This window comes from Podarcis pityusensis, assembly GCF_964106645.2.
Source record: "Podarcis pityusensis genome assembly, chromosome: 6".
NCBI classification, from domain to species: Eukaryota; Metazoa; Chordata; class Lepidosauria; order Squamata; family Lacertidae; genus Podarcis; species Podarcis pityusensis.
Genome location: NC_138030.1, coordinates 58,844,721 through 58,870,340, shown reverse-complemented (window position 1 = coordinate 58,870,340; position 25,620 = coordinate 58,844,721). Strand labels below are relative to the sequence as shown.

General features: G+C 41.3%; 1 protein-coding gene across 5 annotated transcripts in view; it reads left to right on the top strand.

Annotated features, from left to right (window-relative positions):
- The window catches only part of DAB1 (DAB adaptor protein 1), a 644,236-nt gene that overhangs the window by 489,109 nt on the left and 129,507 nt on the right, over positions 1–25,620 (top strand). For 4 of the 5 annotated variants that reach the window (XM_081011790.1, XM_081011791.1, XM_081011793.1 and 1 more), the window contains one exon: positions 21,421–21,623. In XM_081011790.1, the coding sequence (XP_080867916.1) occupies positions 21,557–21,623 (67 nt within the window). In that variant the 5' untranslated portion in view covers positions 21,421–21,556. Of the gene's footprint in view, positions 1–8,176; positions 8,259–21,420; positions 21,624–25,620 lie in introns of those variants that run through there. The other variant, XM_081011794.1, reaches the window with a different exon arrangement.

The window sequence follows — 25,620 nt, the reverse complement described above, 5'->3', positions numbered from 1 at the left end:
TCAGGTATTCCCGTTCTTTAGTCATTTCTTTCGTTGAATATTTACACCCTGCTCTGCTTGAAAATAGGTCTGGAAAATCACTTGCAAATTTCTGCCTTGTTATTCATCAGCTGCTCATTCACAATGATTGAGATGGCCAAACGCATAACAGTATGTTCTTGGTTAGTTATATTTGTGTATGCATATATATTCACAAATATCCAAAGAAATGTACTGTAACTCTGCACTATTGTTCATCAGCTTATGGGGACACCACTGTAAACTATTTGGCAGCGCAGTAATCCTGATCTGTGGAAGCAAATTTGTGAATTATGCCAGTGTGGTCAGGGTGGCTTTTTGTCTGTCTCAGCTGTGATATAGCTGACTCTATCTCTCCAAATGAAGCTTTCCCTTGAGAACCTTATTCTTAATCTGAAAGTGGTACAAGCTGTATCAATCTCCACAGCTCCGAGGGCCTCAAAAGGCACACAAACCCATATGAACTTGAAGGTGTCATAATTGTCCTGCGCATTCTCCCTAACTTCAACAAGTGGGCATATATCCTTCCTAGGGATGGAGGAGAAAACCAGTTCAGTTCACATTTAAGTGTGAAACTACCTGATCTGTACTTTCCAGAACCATATAGGAACTGAAACATAGTCATCCTTCAAAATGCACACTTCTCCAAATTTTTGCAATAGTTAACAATGTGTACAAAAATGCATTTGCTGGCGTGAACTATATATTAATGAAAATAACATAGAATAATGTTGTGAAATATATTATGTGGAATTGCTTTGCAAAAATGTCAACAATAAGCAAAATTGCACAGAAAATGTGTATTTTAGGAGAAAGTAACACTGAAATGCTGATGAATTTTTATGAGGACTCTTAATTTTTTTTAAAAAAAATTGCACGTGGAAATGCAGAGAAATGAATTTAAGACTAGCTGGATGAGAAACTGAAAGAAACCAAGAATGGCCGATTCACCCAACTCTACCTTTCACAGTTGTGCTGTGTCAGATTTGTTTCAGTACCATTTTGGGGGTTTGCCTCTGTTATTGCTCTCCTGTGTCAAAATTAACAAATTACAACTGTTGAACTGGATTTTGGATTTTGTCCAGTCTTAGTGTAGTCCAGCCTATTGCAATATATGACAGAATAGATTAAGATAAGCATTTACCAAGTGGTAGCTTCTGGGGCTATTTTGTGGCTTTTGTCTTTGACATAATAATTGTAAGCAAATTGTCTGCATCATCCTACCAGAAGGTGCCAATAGGTAGTAAAATTGTAAATCTGTGTCTGTTAATTTCAGCTCAAACATTCTGAGAAGCATTAGGTAGCTACTTCATTTGCAAAGAAGAGGCTATAGGTAATTTGTCTCGGATCACATGATTTCTGCAATGCCTTTTCTTATCCCACCCCCTAAGATGGACTACTTTAAGTGTCAGGAGGTTTAAAAAGAAAAGCATTTCAGAAATAAATAAGAATTTATGACAGGGTTTTCAAACTTTGACATCTAAAGCTTCACCAAATTGGGGTGTGGTGGGGGGAAGCAACACCAGCTGTGACACAGACCAAACAAGAATGAATTGGCTATCAAAGATCATTCCAATCGCATCAAGTAGTCACTCAGTCAGCACAAGTGACACATGACTTCCTTCTGTTGCAATGGCTACAGATTTGGGGGGAATGGTGGTGGCAAGATTTGGAGCGTAAACAAGCAGAAGACTACAGCTTTCCTAGAAATATGGGGCTGACATGTATCCTGAAAGCTCTGAATATGTTGCATATCAGAATCATGCATAATCAGTGAGCCATCTTGTAAAACACCTGAATCCATTTTTTTCTTTAATCATAGTTCTTTCCCCTTCTTCCTCCTCCAGGATTTTTACAATGTTAATAGTGAGTTCAGATGAATTATATTATAATAATGCTTTCCAGTGCTTTATTGGGTGCAAACAAGGTTCCCCTTCATCATCCTGTTCTCTCCAGCATCACAAACTGCAAGTTCAGTCCCTGCAGACTGCACAGCCAGAGGCACACTGGTGCTTGCTGCTTACTTATCCCTTAACTAAGCAGAACATTAAGTCCCAATGTCTTTTTTTTAACCTTGCATCCAGAGGATGTGTTCTCTCTCCCCCACCCACTCCCAGTAATAATAAAATGCATTGCAAAAGAAAATACCTGAACTCTTAGCATGTTGTTCATTTATAGGGTTTTGGGGGGCCTTATCTTATTTCTTGCATTGGGATTGCCACCATCATAAGCTCACTTAAAGTCTAGACCTTCCTACTTGGTAAATGCTAGGGAAGTAGGGAGCTTCTCATAACCTGTGCAATATTAGAGGATGATGGACTAGGCACAGGAACATCTATATCTCAGACAAAGACTGATTGGAAGCCATACTTTCTCCAAGTTGGCAGGAAATAGGGATTTCTAGATAAGGAGGAGTCTGAATCGGCCAAGCCCAGTCCCAGCCCTTTCAACCATGCTTCATCCAAGTGCTGTTCTTATTGGTGCTACTCTCTTGACCAGGGGTTAGCAAACTTTTTCAGCAGGAGGCTGGTCCAATGTCCTTCAGACCTTTTGGGGGCTGGACTATATTTTGAAAAAATAAATAAATGAACAAATTCCTATGCCCCACAAATAACCCAGAGATGCATTTTAAATAAAAGCACACATCATACTCATGTAAAAACACCAGGCAGGCCCCACAAATAACCCAGAGATGCATTTTAAATAAAAGGACATGTTCTACTTATGTAAAAACACACTGATTCCTGGACCGTCTGCGGGCCAGATTTAGAAGGTGATTGGACCGGATCCAGCCCACGGGCCTTAGTTTGCCTACCCATGCTCTTGACTTTGAGCAGGATCCTGCTTTGCTGCATCAATAAATAAGATAGATATTTAATTCCTGTGCTACCTAGGCTCAGGAGTATGTCTTGGCTACACTCTTGTGTTGTTGCATTTTGGCAATTTCACTTTTACCTCATCAGCATTGCTCCACGGTCAGTTTCTTGTGATATGACTTAAGGCTGCACAGTTGAAAACATCTGAAGTGTCCCTAAGTTGAACATTGTGTACCCACCATCCTGACCTGGCGTTCTATACTCACATACCTGACCTTGCCTTGATGTAGAGTATATTTTAGCTCCTGAGACTGCCAAGAAGCTTTATCAATAGTGTTCTAAAGCCTCATTCGATGAAGGAGAACAATCACAAGTGTGCTAGCTCTGTCCCCTGACACCCCACCCCTCCCAGACTCTGCAAATTGGAGGGGTCACTTCTGCAGCAGGGAATCATTTCTACTTGTGAAGTGTCCCTGCTTGATTTAGAACCCTGATATTCCAAGAGGAGGCTGTATGTGTTGGACAGGCTCCCTGCTTCAGAATTTATTCCTCCATCTTGTGGAGGGCAGCAGTGCTCAAGGAAGATTTATGCCCAAGTTCGTACTCTCTGCCATCATGTGAGGAATTTAAAATACATGGCTCCAGTCAACATCCCAAAATTCCACCAGGCCCAGTGCCCAACAATTCTAGATGGTTTAGAAGAAATGTGTTGTTTCAGAAACCTTTTTTTTTTTTTTTTTTAAAGTCTGAGGTCCCCAGTTTCCAAAGCATTGTTCTAATTAGAAGTACTGTTTGATGACAGTTACACTTAGATCTCAAGAAACTATACCAAGGGTAGTAATGAGGACATGCTATATTTCTCCTTTACTCAAAATAAATTATTCAAGGTGTGAGACAAATCCTCATTTTGTTGTATTACTAGGCTTCTATTATTATTATTATTATTATTATTATTATTATTATTATTATCATCGTTATTATTATTTTGAAGTTCAGTGGCATTTTATTCATTACTGTGAATTAGGTGCTGGATACTTAAATTAGCAACTGATTTTTTTTTTTATGCCAAGGACATTATACTTCTGAGCCAAAATTTATTTAATTATTGAGCCACTGTAATGATCTGGCTGCATTACAAAAAACTAAAAGCAGGAGACAGATCTTGCTTATAGGCACTTTTTTGCCTGGTTTCTATAATTTATTTTTGCTTCTGCCTGTCACTAAAAAGGGACAGGGTATCTATGAAAGGCCCTGGTCTGCCTCCCTGTTCACTGGTAATCTCATTCAAGCTAGAAACTGTCCATTTTATAAAACTCTAAAACACACACTAATGAATCAAATGTATCTTGTATGATGAGCACGATCTCTTTTCGGCTGCTATATGGCCATCTGTTATTTAGGGTTTCATTTATTGATTAGACTTTATTGTGCTATGCGCCTTTCTTTATCAAGAACATTTGGCAGTCTTCAAGCAACTATATCATCTACATTTTTTATAGAAGTGGTTCAAAAGATGAAATCCAATGAGATGTGTTTCACAAGGTGAAATATTGCAGATCGTCTTGGAATTAATGAATGTGATTCATATTAGTTTTCTTATATCTAAGTATGATGAAGAGCAGAACAGCTGATGATTTTCTGCAAAAGCATTAGGGGGAGATAATCAAACCAGGGATAATTAGTTACTATTTTAGTATGGAAAAAGCAAGAGGCATATCTGAGTAGCAGAATGAAATTGGATTATCCAAATGCATCTCTGTATGGCACCCATTCCATTCAGCTAGAAATATAAACTCCGTACTGCTTCTGTAATTCTTAGTTCCTATTTTCTTTTTATATTGTTTGTTAATTGGTTGGCCTTCACCTTCAATAAAATCTTTTTCAAAAGTCATAGTTACAAAGCAAAAACCTCTAGGCATTCCTAGGCATATGTGCTTGCATATGTTAGTAAGACACAGTTAGTTGGTTGGACAGTGTTCTCGAAGCTACAAACATGAGTCTGACCAAACTGCGGGAGGCAGTGGAAGACAGGAGTGCCTGGCGTGCTCTGGTCCATGGGGTCATGAAGAGTCGGACACGACTAAACAACAACATGTTAGTAAACCATAGTTAGAGGACTGCTGTGAATGCACCAGTGTTGACCACCTGACTTCACCCCACTCATACTGCGAGGAAACAATCCGTGGTCTGTTTCTTAAGCTTTATGTCTGAAGCAGGGATTGTGATTTGTTTCACTCCCTGAAAAGTATAAACTGTAACCAATGTTTGCTGGTGAGAAGACTGCCCAGAAAACAGCATTCACAATAAACCATTAAGTATGGTTTACCATGACATACAAATTAAGCCATTTTTCTTTATATTAAAGGTAAAGGTAAAGGTACCCCTGCCCGTACGGGCCAGTCGTGTCCGACTCTAGGGTTGTGCGCCCATCTCACTTAAGAGGCCGGGGGCCAGCGCTGTCCTCAGACACTTCTTTATATTACCTCAAACTTAATGTATATTCTTTGAAAAAGATTTTTTTTCTTTTGTATATGTTTAAAATGGGAACAAATTAAGCTGTTAGTTCTGCCTTAGTCATGCAGCCAAGAGCTACCTGAGTGTTTGGGTCAATAAACTCAAGGTTTTTGGTTGGGTCTTTCTTTCTTTCTTTCTTTCTTTCTTTCTTTCTTTCTTTCTTTCTTCACTCACTCTTACAAACTGGCAACGTAGTGTCCGTTCATTAAAAGAGATGTCCCACATTCAAGAGCTGAGAAAGTCAGACTTTGCCTTTGAACCGAGACAGACTTCAAAGGTGAACCAGGATGTGATGTTTGCATTAGACGTGTGCGCAGCTTATCTAAACTATGCATATCCTGCTATTCTGCCTCGCATTAGCATTTTTCTCTCTACCGTCATTTAACTTTCAATCTAACCATATAGCATTCCCATTAATCTAGCTTGGTATTCTGCAATTTTCTCTGCTCAGGTTCAGGACTTGGGTAAAAGAGCTTGCATCAGTGAGTGCTACTACTATGATTTTTGGAGAAGTGGAATATATTATGTATGTTTCAAGGAGCTGATCCGGAAGCCATAATGGTTCAGTCCAGGGGTTGAATGTGGATCATTGGCTATATGGGAAATAGCCAAATAAATTAATGAATAACATCAGACCAATATGTTTTGCATTTGGTTACTGTTATTGAGAGTGCTGTTGCTGCTGCTGCTGCTGCCTGTATTCCCCCCCCCCCCCGCCATGTTTCCTTAGATGTCCTCCAGAGGCCTTTAAGGTCAACACTTTCTGAAGCAGATAAAACATTATAATTCCTTGAAAGTAAATCAAAAGGATTATGACATCTAGGAAGAAGCTGTTGCCAGACAGCTCATGAACAATATCACTGTGACTGACCCAAAGGCAATACTTAAACTGCCAGTAAAATTGCCCATGGAGTCTGCCAAGAGACCAGATGCTGCTGCTGCTACTGGGAAAAAAAAATACCTACTGTAGCTTGGCATTTGTCCTGTAATTGCTTTCCAGGAGAAAATAAACTATAGCATGACAGGAGAAGGTGAATGGCTCCTCACTGTAAACTACCTGGGTGACCTGAAAATGTGTATGCCTTTTTGTGGCATGTTATCTATCTGCTCCATCCTTCATTCTACCTGAGCTGTCTAGTTTTTGATCTCTACTGCAGTGGTGATCTTGTTGATGATTTACCACTGCACACCTATTCTTTTTGTCTGTGTTGGGACAGGGGGCTTCCATGGAAGAAAGGGGAGTTGTTATTGTTGTTAGGATGCATGGGTTGTGTGGCCAGAGCCTACAATAAACTTATTGCATGCACACACAGAGAAAGGACCAGTAATGATTGTAATATATGTTCCAGCATGCCAAGGTTTAGATTCTAAACTTTAGAACTACATATTCCATATTAATCAGTTTTGATTTGGTTATTTTTTTTTACCATTTTAAAAGATAAGGTGTTTTTTGCGGGGGCGTTTTGCACTAGGCCTACATTCTGGCTGTCATGTTAGTAAATGAATTTGCAGCTTGAATGTTTCATGTGCTCAAAAATTATTTAAAACTCTGTGAATAGTGCTTCATTTTCTGTTCATAACAGTTCTGTGATCACACTAAAGGTATTGCAAAATAACTTTACTCAGAATAATTATCCCAAAATATCTGATACCAGTTTCTAAAAGCTGTTCACAAAAGTTTTGATGAGTTAATTTCAACAGATGTTCAATTTGTTAACTTTTAAGTCAAGCACATTTTTTTTAATAGCTGACTCAAATGTGCCCTGTACATCACTTGGAACCTTTGGGAATGAAATTAATTTTGTGAAGATTGACTTCCTGATTTAAGCAGCTGAAGGCCAAACTAAACTTTATGCTGCATGTGTAGCATGCAGTCATGGCTGTGCTCTTTCATTGCAGTATTTAATTTCGGCTTATATGGTGGGGTGGGTGGGAGATTGTCATCAGAACCATAGTCTGTAGGCATCCTGAGGAAAATCAGGCCCACTGCATATTTATAAGGCTTGGGGAAAATAATAATAATTTTATGTGTATATATATATATATATATATATATATATATATTACTTATACCTCCCCCCCCCCATCTGGCCGGGCCTCCCCAGCCACTGCAGGCAGCTCCCAAAAGAATATTAAAAATACGATAAAACATCAAACATTAAAAAAACTTCCCTAAACAGGGCTGCCTTCAGATATCTTCTAAAAGTCAGGTAGTTGTTTATTTCCTTGACATCTGGTGGGAGGGTGTTCCACAGGGTGGGTGCCACTACTGAGAAGGCCCTCTGCCTGGTCCCCTGTAACTTTGCTTCTCGCAGTGAGGGAACCACCAGAAGGCCTTTGGCACTGGACCTCTGTGAACGATGGGGGTGGAGCCGCCCCCATTGTCTCTGAGTTGTCCTGGATCTTTGGCAAGTAAACCAAAATCTCTTCCCCCCTTTTTCCTTTTTTTGCATTCTCGTAATAACTTTGGGGTTTTCCATTAAAAAAAAAGAAGCTTTGGGGGGTCCAGATTTTTACTTCTTGAAATATGGCAACCCTAACTAGCTCCACATAATGTCTGTACCAGCTTAGAAAGCTGGCATCTATGTCTTCAGTGGGTTTGAAAGCTCTGACTTTGAGTATGTTCAAATACATGTAAAAAAACTACCTCTTGGTATTTATTCCTCCTCCCCTGGTTCTCTCTGGAGATGACTCTTTGTGACTGGGTAAGTTTCACTTCTCCCCAGCACAGCTTCACTTTAGTAGACATTTAACAGACTTAATTACAACATACTCTGATCTTAGCTGTGTACTTTGCCCCCTCTCATTCTTTAGTCTCTATTTCGCTTTGTAAAAACGGAATCCAGAGCTTCGAAAGAGGGGAGAAAATCCCTTCAGCTTGTCACAATAAGTCGCAACAGCGTAGCATTGGTAACGTACAAATTTACCGTTCCTTTGTTAGTTATTTCAGTGTACAGGAGGTTGTGAAATGGGAGTTTTCATTTACCAAGCATAATACCAGTACTTTAAGACAGTGTTTCAAAGACTATGTATTCTAATAATTATCTTACTGAAAGCATGTTAAAGTTCACAGAGCTACTTCAGGACTAAACCAGGTTTGTAGATAATGCAGTGTACGCATAGGGTGCATGGTTTGGTTTGTGGTGGATGTGCTCATGAACAAGGCTTTTTAAATTGTCATATAGACAATTGCCTAGCTGGGTGCATTTGGACGGTGAGTAGTACAGTAAGTGCAGGTAGCAGAAGCTGGCAAGCTACATTGGAAACAACCTTGCAGGATGATATCTGGGCAGCCTCAAAGAGGTAGACAGACAGGGAATGCAGAGATAATTTGGCAGCAGGAGCAAAGCTCAGTTGTAAAGCTTCCTTGGAAGTGTACCCTCACCCAGTGAATAGTTTGTGTCTTCATAAGAAGGTCTAAGTTACATTTTGAGAATCATGTAATTAGAGCAGATATTAAATAACTGGAAAATAATCATCAATATATAAGAGGCTAGGTAGTTACATCTAATGTTTAAGGCAGAATTAGCTCTTTTGAGCTCATTTGTTGTTGCGTGTTCAGACCCAGAGACCTCCCCCCTAAATAAATTCACACATGACTCAAATTTTAGTTTTGGTTTTTGGCAGAATTTAGGTGACATCTTTATTGATTACAGAAGGTGAGTGGTTGCATAGGCTCTAGTTCCACTAGTTCCCTGCACTCTTGCAGGCAGCGCTGACCCAGGGCACCAGCATAGGTCAGCCAAGGGTGAACACCTGGGAAGGTGAAAAGCCAGGTACAGACTCTGTTGACCGCCCAAATGCCCCCCCCCCGGACTCAGGTATGGGCACAAGCCCCTCTCAGGGGTTGACCAAACCAGTTGAGTCCGTGGATTCCTTTAATGGAATACCCTTCACATAGGGATGGCGAGACCGCTCCCCAATCCCTATCGCCTGTCCGCCACACGAACACTGTGCTTCCCGCCAACCACTCACACCTGCAACCAATCCCTTAACCCTGCTGACACGGAGGTCAGCCACAAATCACATTCCCAATCACAGACAGATGAACCCCATCAAGCCTGTAAAGGGACGCATCACGGAAGGTAATGCCCGGGTGATGGATCACCATCCCACCCAAGGCCAGAACCTTCTTGGCCACTGCTCTCTGCACGCGCTTCCTGGCCCTCTCAGTGGCATCTGGGCATCGGCTACCACACCACACACGTCGCTGCAACAGCTGTGACCAAAAAAATTTGAGTCCAGGAAGAGCTGCCTTCAACTCTTCCAAGTCCTCCTGCATGCGGGTCCACAGGCTCAAGCTGGGAGCTTCCAGTAAATTGTTGTCACCCAGCTGCACCACCACCGCCGCAGGTGTGCCTTCCGCAGACACCTTCACCTGCACCATCGGGAGAAGCTCCTCCCAACACATTCCTTGTATGGACACCCAGGAGACGCACACGTGGCCGAGGAGTCTGAGCCTGCGTCCGAATCCAGACTCCGCTGCCCTCCTGCTGGCCCAGTGGACAATGCTGTGCCCGACTCTCCAGACGTGCAGGGCAGGCGGACCTAGGAATGAACAAAACAACATTAATAACTGCACCTCAGCGCCGAATCCAAACATAACCCCTGTATACCTCAGATTTCCAATGGCCCAGATCCTTGATCCTGTCGACGGACAGACCCCAGTGCGCAGCAGTAGTAGCTGCACCAATATGAAAGGAATGAGGTGCATTGCGCATTACTGCAGCAAATTGATGCCTCCTTAACAGGGACCCAGCCTCGTGAACCAGGAAGGGACTGTCCCCAAGCAGGTGAAGTGACAAATATCTCTTGGCATCCTTTACTGGACAACCCAGAACTGTGTCTGAATCATCATCAGAGGTCTGAAGACGTACCAGTAGAAGAGGAGGAATCGCCATCTCTCCACCTCTTGGCCCTGCATTTGGAGCGATGACTCCTCTGCCACTTGCCACCAGTTGAAGGGACTCTAGGCACCGGGAGAGTCCTCCTCCAAAGACTGGACACTGAGCGCCTCCCTTGAAGGAACAGACCGAACGTGCACAGAACTAAAAACATGTGAGGAGCTTGGGTGGGAGAACATTCCCCTTCCCACATGCTGTGCAGGCTGAAGCCCTGAACTCCCCGAACCTGGGGGTGCCGACTGCGAATGAGCCCTGACCGAAAGGCCCGCTGCACCATAGCACCCATGCTCCTAGGACGACCCCTAGGACTAGCTGGGACTGGTACTCTGGAAGGCTAAAATTGAGACAGCAAAGCCTCAGAAGGATCATAAACCTCACTCCCTTCGCTCACATCCAAAGGACCATGAGCCTCAAAAACAGTAGAGGATGTGGAGGGGCCAGGCGGAGCATCAGGCTGCCTCCCAAACTGCTGAGCCAGTGACTCAAGTTCTGTATTAAAGCGAGTCATGGCAGCAGGGTCTGAGCCAAAATTTCCATAATTGCACTTAAGCGATCCAGCGTAGGCTGATGAACCACATGGGCTGGCACAGAATGCAATGACTGAGAGGGACCCCTAATGACCCTAGTAGAAGGGAGAGCAGGATTGGGGTTCCTTTTAATAGGCATCACTATCCTTTTGTCTTGTGTAGGGAATGCTAATTACAAATACACAAAAAGACCCAGGCCTTTAAAATGGCACTCCCGCCTCAAAAAGATGGGGCTCCCGCCAATGCAAAATGGCGCTCCTGCCAAAACTAGTCAGGAAGAACCAGACCCTGTAACCTAAAATGGCGGCCGGAACAAAACAGAGGTTTTTCCCGCCCTTACTCTACACGACCCAGCTAAAATGAAAGGGAGCATAATAAAGGCAGGGAGAGGGAACTCTCACTGCTATGAAACCAATCAAAGGACTTAACGACAGGGCTAAAGGAGCGACAAACGCACTTGCCCACAGTCGTGTATTAGGCACAAGGCTGCTACTGCAGCCAGAAAAACCAACCACCAAAATGAAAGGGGAGAGCAGCGGCAAGCTCCACAACAGGAGCGCCCGGGGGCTGGAGCCCCAGAGGGGCAAAGCCCCGTTAAGAGGAAGGGAAAGGGAAGGAAAGGGGGAGAGAGAAGAACTCAAAAGGAAGAATAAAAAGTAATAACCAAAAAGGGGGAATAAAAAACAGAAAGAAATCACCCAGATGATCCATCAAAGGTAAGTCTCTCGGCTGCACAGAGGACACGCTGTTAGCTTGTTCCGAATGCATGAGCCAAAAGAGGAAGCTCTGGGTCACATGCATGGGTATATATAGGTCCCTTGATCTGTTTGGACTGCGCCCCATTGGTCAGATGGGGCCCAACATCAAGGCACCTACCAATTGGAGGTTGTGGCTAACCAATCAAACCCACCCACAACAGAGGGGGTCAGTCTCCAGGTCTCACCGCAAAACGTGCCCTCTTTTAGGGAGGACACCATTTGTTGTTTTCTACTCTACAAAGTTTGAGAAGACTTTGTGTACTTTTGTTTTTCATCATAATATAACCATTTTTTGATTTTTGTTTTTATTGATGTGTTTTTGCTTTTGTACATTACTGTTGTAGAAATCTGTAAAAATTGTGTTTTTTTTAAGAAGCTCCTTTCAAAAAGATAGATAGGATTTGGGGATTTTAAATCACAGTAGCAGCTGGACTTCATTGTATCATCAACACATGACAAAAATCTATGAAGAATAATTCTGGTGTATATAAATAAATTATATGTCTCAGCTAAAATATAACTTGGTGCATCTTGCTCTGTTGCTTTGCAGTTTGTCAAAGAATATAGTGTAAGAAAATGGTGGAAAGTTCTCTTCCTTTGATATTATGTTTCATATCCAACAGGCATGACAGATAAATGATTCAAGTAATTTGTTCATTTCCAATTATATAACAATAGTAAGTGAATATACGGTTGGATCCCACATGCTGATTTTGCTTATGTGATCACAGCTTTATGTGGATCACCAATATATGAATAGAAAGGGAGCAGGATATTCTTGCTCTGGAGCCTCTTGTGGGACTGTCCAAGAACTTGCAAGATCTCAGATGGTGGGAGTGGTTCTGGGGGGTCATTCTGACTTTGCACAATTTTGCATTTATGTGCAGCCATCTGGAAACATAACCCTTGTGTCAGTTGTGGTCACACTATGTTAAAATACAGAATTGGCCAAAGAAGAAGAAAACAAATGCGCAATTGTACCAGCACCCGTTATAAATTACAAGTAGTTTATTTCCTCATGTGTATAAAACTATGACTACAATTGCACATAGCAGTATTTTAGAGTTAGAGAGCAAATCGATTTACTTCAGGTTCCCAAATGTTTCATTGTTTTCTGCGTTGGGCCAATGCAATGCAGTTGAGGGTTTGATGTATTTGGTTATGAAAGGGGCCTTGTGAGATATCTCCAAACTTAACCTATTCAGAGATTAAATCTATACCTGTTCACAGGCTTGCTGTGATGATAAATGAATTAAGAATTGAAAGCACTTTGTATGTATACTGAAAAGTGCTATTATTAATGGTATTTCTCTCACTGATCACATAGTATGGCTAGTTAAGCCTGTCTGCAGATCTAGGTTACATGACTGACAATCTGTGTGGAATTAAGATAATCACGCATATTACAAATTACAATAAATAGGTCAGATGCTCTTGGTGGACTGTACTCTCATCTTCATCTAATTGTTTTTCTTTTTAAAAAATGAGTAACTATGCATATTCCCAGAGCTTAGGTCAGATGACTTTTTTTCTATATAGAAGGAAAGAAATACATAGCAGATGTGCCTGAAGTACACAGAATCCCAAGAGGCCATGGGAAGTGAATTTTTTTTCTTATGCTTGCTGATTGCTAAGAGAGTTACCGTGACATTGGAAAACTGAAAATGGTCCATCTGTGAAGGATTTTTTCCCACAGAAATAATATCGATGTATTTTAGAGGAATTAGGTGGGGAAGAATAAGGACATATTTTGGAAGACTAGGACCTCAGTTTAATATAACTGTGATTATGAGGACATTATAGGGACCCGGGTGGCGCTGTGGGTTAAACCACAGAGCCTAGGATTTGCTGATCAGAAGGTCGGCGGTTCGAATCCCCGTGACGGGGTGAGCTCCCATTGTTCGGTCCCTGCTCCTGCCAACCTAGCAGTTCGAAAGCACATCAAAGTGCAAGTAGATAAATAGGTACCACTCCGGCGGGAAGGTAAACGGCGTTTCCGTGCGCTGCTCTGGTTCGCCAGAAGCGGCTTAGTCATGCTGGCCACATGACCCGGAAGCTGTCTGCGGACAAACGCCGGCTCCCTCGGCCTATAGAGCGAGATTAGCGCCGCAAACCCAGAGTCAGCCACGACTGGACCTAATGGTCAGGGGTCCCTTTACCCTTTACTTTTATGAGGACAGTGACATGTATAAGTGCATCATAATCATACTTTATCTGCTTAATATACTGTGTTGTGAATGAGACAGTGTTGTGTATTTATAAGCACATAGATTGCCGATTGGATTACTGTCATGCGGTATACGTGGGGCTGCCTCTGAAGATGTGCTGGAAACTTCAGATGGAGCAATGGCCAGATTGCTCCCCAGAACAAGACTGTCTGAGCATATAATGCCAATCCTGGCCTGACTGCACTGACTGACAGTTAGTTTCCAGGCCTAAGTTAGAGTCCTGGTGCTGACCTATAAAGCCATCTCAGTACCTTAAGGACCGCCTCTCCTCATAAAAACCAAACTGGACCCTGTGCTTGTCATCTGAGGCCCTTCTTTATGTCCTCTCTCCTCAAGAGGTTCGATGGGCGGCAGCAAGAGAACGGGCCATTTCTCTGGTGACTTCCCAACAGTGGAATGCTTTCCCCAAAGAGGCTTGCTAGGCACCTCGACCTTTAGGCGCCAAGCAAAACCATTCTTCTTTATTAAGGTCTATGGCCCTTCAATAATCTATGGCCTGTTAAAGTGGGGGTGGGGGATGACGACAATGGACTGTTATCATGATTATTTTATTATCACAATGTCTGTTATTAAGCTTTCTATTGAGCTTTCAATGTGTTTTTATTACTGTTGCTCTGTAAAATGTGTTCTTAATATTGTACACTGCCCTGGGATCTCTTGATAAAGGGTGGTATATAAACCGAATAAACAAATAAATAGATTGACCCAAAATTTGTACCCAGGCTCTTCTTTTCAGAGCCTCCCTCCTCCTATTTCTGGGCCCCATCATAATTTTGACTGTTGTCCCAGTCCAGAAAGGGAGGTCCACACATTGAAGTTGGGCTCAAATCATCACATAGTACTGCATTCTGTTGTGTGGATGTCAAATGCTGTGCCAGGAGGCACCTGATGCACATACATCAAACGGAGGTGTGCATCTGAGCATGCACGTGTCTGTGTAAATTTGTTTTGTGCTGTGAATGACAGTCAGTATTTATTTTTTATCTAGGGCCAGTACATGCAGTTTTTATCTTTTTGTAAGCAGTCATGTGCTGCAACACTTCACTGAATGTAACCATCTCTTTATTAGGATCTATGTCTACAGTTACAGTGGTACCTCAGGTTAAGTACTTAATTCGTTCCAGAGGTCCGTTCTTAACCTGAAACTATTCTTAACCTGGAGCACCACTTTCGCTAATGGGGCCTCCTGCTGCCGCTGCGCTGCCGGACCACGATTTCTGTTCTCATCCTGAAGTAAAGTTCTTAACCTGAGGTAGCGGAGTCTGTAACCTGAAGCGTATGTAACCCGAGGTACCACTGTACATCTGTAGTGAATGACATGATGGGACACCACTGCTCCCCTGACCTCCAGTGACCTCCCTGACATTGCTGCTGCTTACCAGGAGGTAGTGGGGAGGGGAGCGGTCAGTGCCATACACAGACCCTGGTTGGGAACAGCAGATTGTATCCACCAATGTATTTGCACTATGCATTAATGGGACTGTGCAAACAGTGGGCTCCCAGAGAGGAGTTTATGGCTGCTTTGCTCCTTCCATGTCTTTTTCACTGACACTGTGTTGCTGATCTGAGCCAGGGTTTGGCTTAGCATGCTGTTCCAACCTGGGCTCAACCTGGATTAAGCTCTCACCTTGATATTTGGTGCAGTTTGGGATGGGTGAGGATAGACTTGCATCATGGGCATGAGTCTGAACAACATCCAAATCAAAATTTGGCTCACCTCAGTATGGTGCAGGAGTAAAATAGGCTGGGGAGAGGCAAAGCAACAGTAAACTATTCCCCAGGAACTCAGATGTTTGTGTGGTGCTGGTGAAGTGCTGTGTAAACCAGCCCTCCCCCCTTTAAACTAACCACACTTTTAAGTGTACAGTACGTGAAACTCTCCAAAATAGACTGTTTCTGCAGGAACTGTAAGGTCCGTTCCCCCAATTTTCCTGCAGTACAGTAATTAGAACTGTTGATGCACCAGGTCAAAAGCAGCACGCTGTTTTGATTCTTGTCATTGAGCGTTGAGTACTTCAACTCTAGCGTTTAATTGACTCACCAACACAACTTTGTTCCTTGACTGGCTTCTTTTCAATTGTTTGTGTGCTTCTTCTTTCTCCTTGTTCCCAGAGAAAACATATAAACTGAATTTTCTATATTTGCACCAGTTCTATCTGGGGCACCAGTTGATAGAAAAGTCCTATTGTACATGTGTAATATAGGACATACAATATTTTCCTTGTGTTGTGTTATTTTCTAGCCAGGAGAGTTTAGGTGGCAGTCACTATTGATGCATTTTGGGCGAGGAGGTATAAATGTATTTCTAGTTTACTAACTCTTCTTAACCCAAGTGATAGCTGTGTGTTAGCTCATTAATGCTCAAAATATTACAGGCCACAAAACTATTTTCTCCTGTCTAGTCTGCTTTTGTTCAAATAAAATCAAAAGTGCGTCTTGTAGCCCAAGCTATGAAAACTGTAAAATGCTTATTTAGTGCAAATGCCAACTGATTCTTAAAATAAAAATATTTCTAGAAATGTGGTGGAAAAATAAACTTGAAGCCTTTAATCAGTTGTGCAGAGCAAATAGTAATACAACTGCTGCTAGTACTTTAACTGTATTTAATTGGGTTTTCGAATGTTTACTTCATTAATTCCTAGGTATTATATCATCATAAGATGCATTCAGGGTATAAGCTCTGTACTTCTCTTAGAATTAAAAGCCAATTAATTCAGAAATTGTTTGCATTGCTCCTCTGTGCACTCAGAAAGAGAATGGAAATCTTCTCATGTTTGTTAAAATAAGAAGATTGCATATAATCTGCAGGAAAATCTAAGTCATGGGGACACTTTTGTAATAAATAATAGTGTGGTGTAACACAAGAGCTGAAATGTTATGGAGGAGAAACAACATTTTAAAACTAATTATGTGATTGTGGTTCTTAAACTACAGTGAGAATAACAGAAGAGCAGAAATGGCATCTCATTGATAAAACGTGCTCCTTCCTCCCCCCTTTGGAAAAGAAATTAAACAATGACCTAGATTGGCAGAGACAATGAAAGCTGTGGCTCTGAATAGCAGCCTGCTTGCCATTCTGATTTGGATATCAAAACAGATGAAATGTGGAAAATATGTAAGCGTTTTTCTATCATGACCCATGCAAAGACCTACAGTTGGAAGGAAAAATGCATTGTTGCACGACCTTATTCTGACCCCCGCTTTACAGATGTCAAGACCTTGCTTTCATATGCACTGTTTAGAGGATAATAGGGCGTGACATTGGCTTTTAAATAAATTTGTGTGGGAGCATGTACATGAGACTTGTAAACCAGTTCACAGGAAGTTCTTCTATGCATGTTTCATTGAGGTTTGTGAAAGATGAGCTACCCCTGGCTTGTTTTTGATTTTGGACCCCAAACGCACTCCGAATAGGTTTGTCCCCTCAATTCTCAGTTTCAAAATTCAGATTTTATTGCTTTGGTGATAGTGACATTACCCACGGTACCCACACTGGTCCCTGGACCACACCCCACATACTCTTCTCCTTTGTTTTTTACTAATTAAGTGGTGTTTGTAGTAACATCACCACCATTATCAAACATGTCCGCAATGAAACAATTTAAAAGCAATTGTAAAAGCAGTTACAGTTAAGCTCTCTCATCCACTGATATCAGGGTTGCCAAGAAGCGTGTCTAAAATTCCTCAAATGCCTGGATATTTATTTTGTCCTGGCTTGAGGTCAGAAAACCAGGTGTGCAATGCCACCCTGCTGATCACTGCTGGTGTACAGTGCTTTGGATGCTAAATATGGTGCAGGTAAAGGTAAAGGACCCTTGACAGTTAAGTCCAGTCACAGACGACTCTGCGGTTGCTGCGCTCATCTCGCTTTACAGGCCGAGGGAGCTGGCGTTTGTCCGCAGACAGTTTTTCTGGGTCATGTGGCCAGCATGACTAAGCTGCTTCTGGCGCAACAGAACACCGAAAGCAAAGCAGAGCACAGAAACGCCGTTTACCTTTCCACTGGAGCGGTACCTATTTATCTACTTGCACTTTGACATGCTTTCAAAATGCTAGGTTGGCAGGAGCTGGGATCGAGCAAAGGGAGCTCACCCTGTTGCGGGGATTCGAACCGATGACCTGATTGGCAAGCTCAAGAGGCTCAGTGGTTTAGACCACAGCACCACCCACGTCCCTACCCCACGTCCAGTGCTACTTGTACCTAAGATGCTGGTATCTATGCTCATCACAGTGTCTCAGTTGCAAGGATAGTTTGGAAATGTAGATTGCAGGGTATCTAATAAGGACAAGGGAAGCATGAAAAACTATATTGGTCATAGTTCTTGGTGGCTGGGGTGTTCCCACTGTACCATTCCAGACATCATGGGAAGTTTTAAATTTTGAGCTGAAGAGGGAAATTTTTGCAGGGGTGGGTGTGCACGCAGAGGGATTGCTGATCAGTTTGTAGTGCAGTCAAGCACTGTAAGATGAACAAGTTCATATTCTGAGTCAAGTTATTGTGAGCTTTGGTTCTGTATATATCTGAACTTCATGGCAGATAGATGCAAATGAGGACACATGATCTCACATTGCCAGCATTTACCATATTTCAATGGAGATAGTGCAAAAGTTCTTGGAGTATGTCTATATTTGTTTTCAAGATTTTTTTATTTGAAAGAACCCAGTGGAAGTATGTTTTGCCATACCATCTCTTAAGCATATTTTCTAAATGGCAAACAATATCAGAGCATCACAGTTGTATTGCTGTCTTTGATATAAACCCTTAAAAGTATGTTGAACTCCAGTGGTGTTTCAGTAGTTTCAGTAGTTGTCATTTTCCTCCCCTGCTTTTTGACAACACTTCTTTTTGCTTTAGGCTAGGGCTATATGTGTTCTACAAAGTATTCCTGATCAGTATATTTTTGTTTTAATCAACCTTTCTCCCCTCACCCCAGCCCCCAGAAATTGAGGTTATTTATATTGTGTTTAAACAGCTACTCCTGTGAAACAGTTCCATTGTCATTATCTGAATGAGAGACCCATTAAGTGAATGCTGTGTAGCTGACAGCTCCTTAAAAAGAAATAATATGCCATGATAATTAAAGGGGAAAAGCTTCCTTCCGCTTCTGTTGAAAGAACTTGAAAGACAAAGCACTGGATCCAGGCTGGGAGGGTTGTTGAAAGCATCCTTCCCCTTGTCAATCTTGTTGTACAGCTTAATAAAGCATAGACAGGACTTAATCGAAAGGAAAAAGGCCTTCTCCACCCAAGCTCAAGATAAACTATGATTGTCAATGTCACTTTCCCTTAAGAAAGCCAGTAATAAAAATGCTACTTTCAGTAACAAGTCTGAATTTTATAATTTTATAGCAATACACTAGTACAACTATTTTATGTAGGTGTTCTAAATTTTCATTACACTTTTGCAATCCTGATTGTTTTCACACACATAATATTAGTTGCATGAGTTAGTATTAGAATTGGTTAGTATTATACCCATTTTAGGGCTGAGTGTTTGAGGCAAGTTCCCTAATGTTGCTTACAATCCTTGGCAGTGAAAGGACTTAAACCATTCTGATGTGAACAGCTTTTTCTCACAATACGTTCCTGGGGTCTACCTTCTCAATTTCATTTGAGAAATATGTTCTGGTAAACTAAGAATATGCCCCAAATTTCCCTTGCCCAAATTTATTATTGAAGTTTTCTCATCTTGTTTTTCTGAAGCTGAATTCTCCATTGTTCTGTTAAAAATAAATAACCCAACAACCCTTAAATTTATACAGCATGATCTGCATGTGCTGTTTGCTTTAGCTTTCATTTCCCTTCTCAACAATATTTGTTGCCCAGATTCTGAGGACTTACTGTTACAGGCACCCTATATGTAATCATGGGCATACTGTACTCTTCAAATTTAGGACAACTTCTTGGCCAACTTTGTTATTGTAACCTGGCATCTAAATTCTGAAAGGTTGTCCTTCAGTCATGTTTTTCTGATTTGTCCCAACTCAGGACCTTGTACAAAGTCATGAAAAAGTTTGACAGTATGTAAGTTTTATCATTTCAAGTGACATCCTTAACAAGTATCAAGACTAATATCAAGTGCTGCTTACACATTTGATCTTCCTTGGTTTCTCTTCCTGCACAAAATATTAATTTAGATAAATAACATGGTTGTGGCCTGATTCCTTGAAAGGGATCTATTTGCTGACATACCATTTTTGCAGCTTTTCTACAGTCATCTTTTCAGCATGTTATTTCTTGTCTAGTAATTCCATTTTCTGCTGCTCATGTCAGGGAGCGAAAGCTGTGATGGAGTAAGAACTTTAGTTCAAGAATGATCCCTAAATATTCCACTTATATGTTTTGGCAGAAATTTGCTTCTAAATATTTTCTGGGAGCTGGTATTGCTTTTGTTCAGCCTCCTTCATCCACATAGATTGGAATGTTCTTCCCCATCCCAACCCTTTCCTCCATACATATAGACAAAGTTTTAAGCCTTCATCTTATCCAGACCAAACTTTTTTTTATGGCTTCTAAATAGTTTTGACTAATTAGAAATGCTGTTCTTGTAAAGGTTTTTATAGCAGTTAGAGCCTTCCTTCATTTCATTGATTAAATTTCCATTTTCCGTTCAGAAAGGTAATTTACAGCTCATCTGAAGCACCAACTATTTTAGAAATTGGTCGGTTTGATTTTGGGTTGTTTATGTGTTATTTTGGAAGTTTGATTTATTTATTTGGGTTTCTGGGAGAGGAGGCAGAAACTTTATACTTTTAAATCAATTGAGCACACTTTGAAGATCTGTCCTTGAAAGTTGCATAATTCACATACAGATCTGAAGAGCTCATTAAGAAGAACCATACATAAACCCTGACACACTAAAGGAATATTAAATCAATTCAAATTGTGCATAGCCATGTAGTGTTATTGAAGCATTTCAAAATGTTGAAAGAGCCTGGATTTGAAAAGGGCAAGTGGTTTCATAGACTTAGCTTCAATAAGTGATTTAAATTGTCAAATCATTCTCTAGTGTTGAGAAGCTTTAATCTCCTAAATTGTAAAGAACTGGGTTTCCTAAATCATTGTCAGGAGCAGAACTGTGGGGAGTCTTGTCAGGATTCAGTTGCAAGTTGTATTGAATCCTAATAGGAATAGGACTTTGGGACACACAACTGGTTAGCAATACTGAGTCTTACTGAGGACGCCATAAGAAACAGAAATAAAAATGAGGTCAAGCAAACTATAGTCAGTTTACCCAGAGAAGTTTGGGTTTAGAGTGCAGGAATGATGGAGACTGTCAGTGAAGCAAGAAAACAGATACTAGTGAAGGCATTGCTTGATATTCCAAGGTATTGATAGGGAAGAATGAAAACCTACCTAATTCCCACTTTTCAAACCAAAATGTGAAGTGAACCATAGCTGCTGGCACAGAACAGAAGCAGGAATCATGGGGACAAAGGAGTGCTGAAACTTCAAAGGAGTTCTTGAGTGCTGAAGGTCACAGAATACAGGAGCTACTTTTCAGCACCCTTGGAAATTAACACAAAAGTGGATAAGCAGTTTCAGCTGAGTGTTAATAACTACATCTCCACGGATGGTTTGTCATAGGTTTAATCTTTCTTGGATAACCTGATTCTACAGAAGATGACCCACCCTTATGTTGCTTTTTCTTGCAGCACTCCAAAAGGGTGAATGAAATGAACTGTCTGCATTCTAGTATCTGAGGAGCTGAGTTATTCTCTTGGAGAGTTGTTCTAAATGAGCCTGGCCAAGATACTGGATCTGTGTGAGGAGGACTAAGGATATAATAGGATGTCAACTGAGACAGAACTTCAAGTGGCTGTTAAAACCAGCACAAAGAAAGACTCAAAGAAGAAAGGTAGGAACTTCCCATACTTTGGAGTTTGGTAAAGATTGTGTTCTATTTATACTTAGATTCTTCATGGTTTTAGAAAATTAGCTATATTCCTGATAGGTGCACGTATTGTTGCTTTGCTGTTTTGTTCTGTTGTCCAGTGTTAAGTTGTCTAAGAAGAAATGAATGCTTTAGAAATGTAATGCATGTTTCCTCAAAGCACTTTAAAAGTAACCATTCCCACTGCTCTTCACAACAATTAATTCCACTCTGCTAGTCGATTCAGCTTTTCACGTTTTCCCTTGGCTTTCTTCTTTCCTGACTGATCCCTGCCAATCAGGAATCATATAATGAACATGATGAAGTTGCAGTGTCAGGTAGCCAATCTGATTCTGCTAAGTGCTATTGCTATGAAATTCATGTTGGACTGCCACGTAGGTAAACAGATTTGGGTATATATGGATGCCATGTAAGTAATAACCTTATACTGAATGACAAACACTTTTGCTCCAATCTCCCTCCTCTACAAAATGGTGAAAGGACACACTATTCACAGCTGATGCAAGCATTCAGGGAAAATACTTTGTCCTTTAATTTGTATTTTTACACATGCTCCTTTATTATACAAATCACAACTATTGTTGAAATAACTAGGTTAATTACAGTTAACTAAAATCTTCTGTGTTTGTCAGATATTATGTTTTCAGTGTTAACCTTGGATCTTCAAAGTATAAAACGTATAATAATCTTCCTTAGAACAGTGTGTCATGTCTGCGCCTGCAAGGTCACTCAGAGAAGCTGACAACAAAAGCTTTCCCATCTATAGACACTGAATCTCTGGATAAAATGGGAGAAATGCCTCTTGCATAAGGGGAAGACAAGGAAAGATGTGTCATTTTAGAAGTAATACTTCATATGTACATGTGTTGGTGTTCTGACTAAAGTTTCCCCAAAATGGGAGCCAAAATTTATGGCCAAGCCTCCTGTGGGTTGTACTAGGTCTTCATTGTTACCTTCTTTCATTTGGCTCCTCCTCCACCTATTTTAGCTGTCAAGGCTTCAGCACTCACCCATCTCCCAAGTTTCAGTCTTTGAATTCAGTGCAGGAGGCTGGCAAACCTGTATCTGGGATGGCAGCATTAAGCTCTTCATCTAAGAAAAATGCAGGAAATGGAGTGGAGGGAGAATCGCAGGTCGACCTATTGGGTCTAATTTATGTAATAGCTGGACTGTGGCTGTTGTCCCCTCATTGTTTTGACTTCCAGATCTGGGATTCTGTCTTTTTGTCTTCATAGCATCAGTACAGACTCTAGCAGAGATTTTTTTTCTGGCTTGTTGAGATGCTTTTTTTTCTCTTGGTGGTTTGTGGACTTAGGTTGGAGTCCCCCTAACTCAGAATGCTGGAAGTTGTGACGAGTCCAAGGTGTTTGGCTGTAGCAGTGGAGATGGCTGTGTTTCAATCTCCTCTATGGTTTGCCTGTCCTTTCTGGTACCACATTGCCCCAGGTTCTGAGCTACTGCTGTTCTACTGAAAATGTATGCTTGCTTACTCCCACTCTTGCTGAGTGCTGTTTTGATAGTGAGTTGGTGGATGGAATTACCACAATAAAGTTGTGACTGTAATGATGGTAAAGAGATGCATACTGGACTTAGAACCAGAGATGCTTTTGATCACAAAATCCTTAAAAGTATCAAAACAACATAGCAACTTTTATTGTCAAGTGGACTTCTCAAAAAGCAATGGATGTTTGGCAGTGGCAATAAGCCAATTGGGATGTTCCTGACAAACAAGCAGCAGCAATTTGTTCCACATCTTTAGGTTAGCATAAGAGAATGAATTCTGAAAGGTTCAAAATGCTGAAATTAAATTATATAAACAGAAACTTGGATCCTAACTACCCTTTTATGAATAGAACAGAGTTCATGTTCATAGAGCAGAATGGAGCTTTTATGCCCTCAATCTGCCTGTGTGATCGGAGACCTTTGGGAATGGAATGAGATATCATGTAAAGGGACCCTTGACCATTAGGTCCAGTCGTGGCCGACTCTGGGGTTGTGGCGCTCATCTCGCTTTACTGACCAAGGGAGCCGGTGTTTGTCTGCAGACAGCTTCCGGGTCATGTGGCCAGCATGACTAAGCTGCTTCTGGCAAACCAGAGAAGCGCACAGAAACGCCGTTTACCTTCACACCGGATCGGTACCTATTTATCTATTTGCACTTGACGTGCTTTCGAACTGCTAGGTTGGCAGGAGCAGGGACTAAGCAAAGGGAGCTCACCCCATCGCAGGGATTTGAACCGCTGACCTTCTGATCGGCAAGCCCTAGACTCCGTGGTTTAGACCACAGCCTCACCCACATCCCATGAGATATCATGTAGGGAGCTGCAAATGAAGGGTGAAGTTGGTGGAAATCTCCTCTTCCCTTAAAGTGAGCAGAGCAGCAGCATAGGATCCAAGCCAGAATGGTTATAGAATGATAGTTATAGTTTGTAATTAAAATTCATGGAACAATTGTTTTAAATCATGGCAAACTCATATGAGTGGTTATTTCAGACTCATGAGACTACTTGGATGAATGAATCAATATGTTTCAGATTACATTACAGACTCTCTTGTTTACTTATGTGCACTTAAGGAATGCTTGGTGACATGTTGCTATTAATTCATATATAACATTTCCATCTATTGCTCCTCATTCTGCTGTACTCTACCTTCAAACTCTACCTTCAGCTTCACCTTTAATATGTTTACAGGCCTTCTTGAAATTTAAACATTCAAACTGTGGAGAAATAATAGTAAGAGGCAAAGGACAAATATTTTTCGTATGCATTTCACATGAATGTGTGTGTCTCTAAAGCCTTCTCCATGCTTTAATCATGTAAACAGTCTCCGCGTGTAAAAAGGTGCCAGTATCAATATTATCAGGATCAATATTCACTGAATGCATGGGGCAACACATATAAATCATAGAGACTCTTTGCCTTATTATATTTACAAATGAGGCTTTTGAAATTATTCCATCCAAATAATATCAATTATATTTACTGTTTATTGTTATGCTTTCCTTTTTTTGGACACACATTATCAACCTGAGCCCTTATTGGAATGTGGCCATAGAGATGTTGGGATCAAGCACCAGTTCTGCTATGTGATTGTCAACTAAATCAGACAGCATACCGTACTATATTTTATATTTGCACCTGGTGTGTTTTTTGCAAAATAAATTATATGTAATCATCCTTTTCAGGTTTTCTTTGGTATGCAAACATGAATGAAACAGCATGAAAGAAAAAAAAATCACATGTGCTAAGAAGTGTACGCGGGACGCAGGTGGCACTGTGGGTTAAACCACAGAGCCTAGGTCTTGCCGATCAGAAGGTCGGCGGTTCAGATCCCCGTGACGGGGTGAGCTCCCGTTGCTCTGTCCCTGCTCCTGCCAACCTAGCAGTTCGAAAGCACGTCAAAGTGCAAGTAGATAAATAAGTACCACTCCAGTGGGAAGGTAAACGGCATTTCTGTGCGCTGCTCTGGTTCGCCAGAAGCAGCTTCGTCATGCTGGCCACATGACCTGGAAGCTGTACGCCGGCTCTCTCGGCCCATAAAGCGAGATGAGCACCGCAACCCCAGAGTCGGTCACGACTGGACCTAATGGTCAGGGGTCCCTTTACCTTTACCTTTAAGAAGTGTACAATTGCTCTTTTTGAGTATTATTTGTGTATAATTGCAAATAAGAATAAAATGAAGCATATAGAGAGAAGCTGTTTCAGACTTTATTTCTATTGGCAGTAAAATGTTCCATTCACTTCTTGTAATATTTACTCCAGTAAACTTCATAAAATAATGTCACAGGAAATTGAAGTGTGCCATAAACAGAAAAACTTAATACTGTGCAATTCTTATTAGAACAAACAGATCTCAGCATTAATGCTTTTCTAGCCTTCAGTTTTCTCTCAGAGTTTTCTAGTACATACTGTGACACTCCATGCACCCATTCATGGAAAACTTTGGCTCCTGCTATCAA